The 6,159-nt window shown below is 36.8% G+C and overlaps 1 protein-coding gene across 6 annotated transcripts in view; it reads left to right on the top strand.

Moving 5' to 3' along the window:
• Positions 1 to 6,159, top strand: part of ERC1 (ELKS/RAB6-interacting/CAST family member 1) — a 502,036-nt gene that overhangs the window by 76,572 nt on the left and 419,305 nt on the right. For all 6 annotated transcript variants that reach the window (XM_025401992.1, XM_025401990.1, XM_025401993.1 and 3 more), the window contains one exon: positions 3,024 to 3,191. In XM_025401992.1, the coding sequence (XP_025257777.1) occupies positions 3,024 to 3,191 (168 nt within the window). The remainder of the gene's footprint in view (positions 1 to 3,023; positions 3,192 to 6,159) is intronic.

The raw sequence follows: 6,159 nt of genomic DNA, 5'->3' as shown, positions 1-6,159 counted from the left end.
TTTATTTTTTTTTTTTTTTTTTTTTTTTTTTTGAGACGGAGTCTCGCTGTGCCGCCCAGGCTGGAGTGCAGTGGCCGGATCTCTGCTCACTGCAAGCTCCGCCTCCCGGGTTCACGCCATTCTCCTGCCTCAGCCTTCCGAGTAGCTGGGACTACAGGCGCCCGCCACCGCGCCCGGCTAGTTTTTTGTATTTTTTAGTAGAGACGGGGTTTCACCATGTTAGCCAGGATGGTCTCGATCTCCTGACCTCGTGATCCGCCCGTCTCGGCCTCCCAAAGTGCTGGGATTACAGGCTTGAGCCACCGCGCCCGGCCCATCATTCATTAATTTTGGTATCCAAGGTGTGTGTTGGAACCAGTCCCCCATGGACCCATGGATACTGAGGGATGACTGAATAATAAAATAGCTAAGACTTGCACACTTACTATAAACATTCTTTATAACGTGCTGAGTTAGGCATATTATCAACTCCAAATTATAGACGAGGAAGCTGAGGTAACAGGATGGTGCCTAGGAAAACACAGCTAGTAAGAGGCAGGATTTGGTTTTATACAAACAGTCTTCTTCCACATACTGCTTACAATTTCTTTACTGTACTGACCTATACTAGGCTGTGCCCACATTTGTCAAAGTGTCAGCAAAAACTGCTTCGGAAAATAATTGTCGGCTGAGACTGAAATACAGCATTTAAAAAACCAAACTTGTGCTACTTTGGTAGATTTGCTATTTATGGTCCACTTTATAGTATATAGTAAAAAGTGAAATATTTTGGTGGAAAGGGTCTAATTTGGTTTATGGAAACCATATATTGTCAAGAGGGAAGGTTGATCGATAACTTCCTTTTTAAAATAGCTACTATTAGTAATTTCTGCATTGAGTCAGACAACAGGCTAAGCACATTTCACACTTTATTTTATTGAATCCATAAACAGTACAGTGGCATTGGTATAATTTCTCCTTATTACTGATTAGGAAACTGATTAGGAAAGTAATTATTCAGGGACACATAGCTAACTTAGTTCTGATGTGTGATTGTCTGCAAAGCCTTGTGCTCCTAAGCTTTGTATTATATTTACTTCCCCTTTATAATATCTTCCTGTCTCAGTCTTTAAGGAAAATTTGTGCTTCTAAACTCTGCTTTTCTTTTTTTTCTTTTTCTTTCTTTCTTTTTTTTTTTTTTTTTTGAGACGGAGTCTTGCTCTGTCGCCAGGCTGGAGTGCAGTGGCCAGATCTCGGCTCACTACAACCTCTGACTCCCTGGTTGAAGCGATTCTCCTGTCTCAGCCTCCTGAGTAGCTGGGACTACGGGCACGCGCCACCACGCCCAGCTAATTTTTGTATTTTTAGTAGAGATGGGTTTCACCATGTTGGCCAGGATGGTCTCGATCTCCTGACCTTGTGATCCACCCGCCTCGGCCTCCCCAAGTGCTATGATTATAGGCGTGAGCCACTGTACCCGGCCTAAACCCTGCTTTTCATTTAAAATGTTTTCTGTCTCAGTCTTTAAGGTCAATATAGCATTATTTGAAGCTTACTTAATAATGCAGATGATGACGAAACAGATTTTTATATTTGTTTTTGATCACATGATTGGAGGTAGCTGGAAATTTGAATAATCTTTAAGTCATAGTTCTTTAGCTGAGAAAATGGTAACACTTTGAACATCCCCAAAATATTCATTCGTACAACAGATGTATTTTTGTTACAGTCAGTATGTTAGGGAATGGAGTAATACTAATGGGTTGTTTTTATTGATAAAGGAATATCATAAAAGACTCCACGCTGTTACAGTGTGTGGTAACTCCTGGGTACATACTATTTTGCAGGATGAATATAGCCACCATTTAAAATTACCTTCCACTGATGTTTTTAGTATCCTCAGGTACTTTGTATACAGTAAGCATACAGAAATATTTGTTGAATGAATATATCTCTAAGAAGAGATTTTATGCGTATGAGAAAAATACTTAATCTTTTTTGAAACAGAAGGCTAAATTGGAAATTTATTTTTGGTGCTCCTCAAATGTCTAATTTTAATTAATGTGAAATTTATTTCTTCATGGGAAATTGTTCTCAAAAGCTTTATCCCTTGTACCTAAGATTATTACAATTACAATACTTTAGATACATTCAAGGTTTTAAAAATAAAAAGATAACTTTTTGTTTCATCAGTGACACCGAAATTACTGATTGTCAAGTTTATACTTCCAGTAATTAGTATCTTTTTTAGTTCCTTGTTAGGCGGTAGACATAATGTAAAAGCAGATGTTATTTCTGTTTACATGGCTTACATTTAGGGTAAAAAAACTATTTTAAAAATTCTTAGAAAACAGTAGGAATGTAACGAAGGTGTTTGAAAGAAAATACTTTCAATGTTAAGAGAGAAATTAATCAATACACATAACATCAAATTATAGGATTTTACAAAACGACATATGTATAACCTTAAAAGTAGCTTTTTAAGGTAAGAATTTTATGCAAACTTTTGAGAATGAAAAAGATGACAATGAAAAATAAGCACAGTAGCAGCAGATTTTGAATTTTAAATAGTAGTACTGGGAGGTCTCTAAAACCTTTTGTGTTATATCTACAGTCATCCTGCATTTGACCCATCGTGTTCTGAAGAGGGCTCACCTAGAAAAATGAAAACCGTTTTATCAGTATAGTGGTGTTCAGTTGCTTACTGCTGTCTCAGAGTCATCTAATTGAATTGGAATTCCTTTCCCTCCATTCCCTTTCTAAGAGGTTTCAAAGAATATTTAGGAGACACGGTAACTGAAAACTGGACATTTACCTACTGAATAAGTTTAGGTTTTTTTTTTTTTTTTTTTTTTTTTTTTTTTTTTTTTGGCGCAGGGTTGGGGGAGAGCCAAGATTATGTGATGTGAAAAGATGAATGTGACCTGTCATACAATTCGTGCTGCATTTAGTTTCGTATTTTGTGACTCGGACCTGTCAAAGAGCCAGATAAGAGATGTGTGTTTGATTTCTTTTTTCCTTAAAGTGTGTTACTTCTTTTCTAGATTGGTCAGGTGAAACAGGAGCTGTCCAGAAAGGACACGGAACTCCTTGCCCTGCAGACGAAGCTGGAGACACTCACAAACCAGTTCTCAGACAGTAAACAGCACATTGAGGTGCTGAAGGAGTCCTTGACTGCCAAGGAGCAGAGGGCTGCCATCCTGCAGACAGAGGTAGAGAGAGTTCGGGGGTTTGTGGGGAGCTGATTTCTTGGCACCTTTTCATAAGCATTACCTGTGCTGTTTTTGTTATGTTTAGAATTGGGAAATATGAGTAATGTTATGATTAATTCTTTAGCAGCGTGATCAGTTACTGTGCTAAAATATAACCATCTCGTTTCAGTTGTTCTTAGATCTAACAAGTTAAAACGGGTGCAGTTTATGTTTTTAATTCTTTAAACTTTCACCAAGTCTGTACTTCAAAGTATACTCTAACAATATTAAAAATAAAAGGATAATTGTTAAAGAGTAATCATTGATTTAAAAGCTTCAGTTCAACCCCTGGTGAATTTTCTAGTCATGAACGACAGTGAGCTTGGTTACACTGTATTTGGAGTACATTTAAGTGTTTTTAAGTTGTGATATTATGAATAACTGTATATAGGAAACTGGAATCTGTTAAAGTTCTAGATAGTCTAATTTTAAACCACAGATTATTAGACAATGTGTCTTCATATCCTGTTTGAAAATAAAGTTAGTGTTTTTAGAAACTTTTTTTTTTTTTTTGAGATGGAGTCTCGCTCTGTCGCCCAGGCTGGAGTGCAGTGGCGTGATCTCGGCTCATCGCTACCTTTGCCTCCTGGGTTCAAGTGATTCTCCTGCCTTAGCCTCCTGAGTAGCTGGGATTACAGGCGCATGCCACCATACCTGGCTAATTTTTGTATTTTTAGTAGAGACGTGGTTTCACCTTATTGGTCAGGCTGGTCTTGAACTCCTGACCTCTTGATCTACCCACCTCGGCCTCCCAGAGTGCTAGGATTACAGGCATGAGCCACCATGCCCAGGCAGTGTTTTTAGAAATCTTAGAAGATTATCTAGACTATTGGCTATGACTTCAGTTAGGTATTGACCGTCTTCAGATAGGTATATGACTTCAGATAGATATTTAATGTATTGCTAAATAATCCCAGATCAATTCTTACCTATTTTATTTTCAATGATCAAAGAGGAAGAGTTGATGATGCCATGTGGATTTACTGTCTTAATATAAATATTTTTTAAAGGTCGCAGTGAAATAGATAATTTAAGAGTAGATAAGTAGTTTTGCTTTATATAAGAAACATAAAGCATATGATGTAGATTAGTTTTTCTTCTTTAAAGAAAATTAAGAACGTAATTTGATGGAAAAAAGAATGAGGAAGAAAAGGAAGAATAAAAACATCATAGTCCTAGAAGACAAGAGTAAGGAAGAAGGAACCTAAACTGTTTCTTATAATATTTTTATCTGTACAATTTGGGGCTTTGTTAAAAATGGGAGATTTTAGCTGACGTATTTGTCATTTTTCTTATTAACTTACACTTTTTCTATTTTAATTATGTTTCATTTTGTTGTGATATCAGCTCCATTCTACATCACAGAGCTATTTTGGGTATAAAATCATGAGATGCGGTAGTGGCTGAGGCTTTGGCTGTAGAGTCATGTTTACTGAGTTTGGACTTCATCTTTACTACTTACTGCGAATTGCGTGATCCTGGGAATGTATTGAACTTCATTACACTTCACTTTTCACATCTGTAAGATGAAGAGAATAGTAGTACTTAACTCATAAGTTTGTTATTAGAATTAAACTCATTTATTTACTGCCAGTGTTCGGCACATAGTAAAGTCTTTGTACATTCGTCATTGTTATCATTTTATAATTCTTATAATAAAATCAACTAATACATATACTGTTGAGATGTTAAGAGAACTTAGTATTTAGATGATCTTCCTTTTCTTTTATTAAGTTAAACTTAGGTTTATTCAGGGAATTATAAATATGAAATCATCTAGATAATGTTACCTGCAAAGTTATTCATTTATAGCTTTATTTTTAAAATTTTTTGTGGGTACATAGTAGGTGTATATATTTATGGGGTATGTGAGATATTTAATACAGGCATGCAGTGTGAAAATAAATGATGGGGAATGGGGGTATCCATCCCCTCAAGCGTGTGTCCTTTGAGTTATGAACAATCCAATTACACTCTTTATTTTAAAATGTAATAGCTTTATTAATAGTTTTTTGTTTCAGTAGCTTGAGTGCATGCAGTACAGCGGAAGGGTCAGAAGAGGGCGCCAGTGTTCTAGAGGTCAAACGTACTTCCGGGTTTGCTACTGTAGTAGCTTTGGGTGGAGGTGGCAGGTGTGCAAACCGGAGAACCAGGCAGTTGGCTAATGATAATGCAAACATTTAAAAGCTTGTCACAGTCTAATAAATGACTTTTCCCCCTTGGCAATCCATGCTTCTCTTTGTACCCCTCTCAAGTAATGTTCTTATTAGCCAGGTCTCACCCAGACGGGCTTGTGATTGGTTTCTTGTACCATGGAGAATAGATTGTATTTGTTGTCATTCACGAATGGTTTTTAGTTTTTAGCCATTGCAGGAGTAGCTGAGTCTCAGTGATTATTTCTGTAAGTTACCAGGGAAACTGCTCACATGGAACCATCTCATCATAAAAGATAAAAGAGTGAAAGCTTACTTCTGAATTTGGGATGATTTTAAGAATGTAATATGTCTATTTATTAGCATTACTTAAAAAATTACTATGGTGACACTTGGCAAGGGTCACCTTTTCCAACGCAACTTGCCAGTGTTAGAGCCCAGTAAAAGGCAGTTTATACCAGCTCTTTGAAAGTTTTCATGTATTTCTATAATTTGCTCTTAGCTGATTTCATCTTCTTTTCTGCAACTATCCTAGACTTTGATCTAACACTCAGATTACTAAATTAAGTATGTATGAAAAAAGAACATGGATCATGGAGTTTTTCTTTCATTTTTATTTTTAGAGATAGAATCTTACTCTGTCACCCAAGCTGGAGTGCAGTGGCACGATTATATTAATAGCTCATTGCAACCTGGAACTCCTGGGATCAAACGCTTCTCCTGCCTCAGCCTCCTGAGTAGTCAGGACTTACAGGCATGTGCCATCACACCTGGCT

The sequence above is a fragment of the Theropithecus gelada genome, chromosome 11 (assembly GCF_003255815.1).
Source record: "Theropithecus gelada isolate Dixy chromosome 11, Tgel_1.0, whole genome shotgun sequence".
NCBI classification, from domain to species: Eukaryota; Metazoa; Chordata; class Mammalia; order Primates; family Cercopithecidae; genus Theropithecus; species Theropithecus gelada.
The sequence above is the reverse complement of the archived record's forward strand: the minus strand, read 5'-3'. Positions and strand labels throughout refer to the sequence as shown.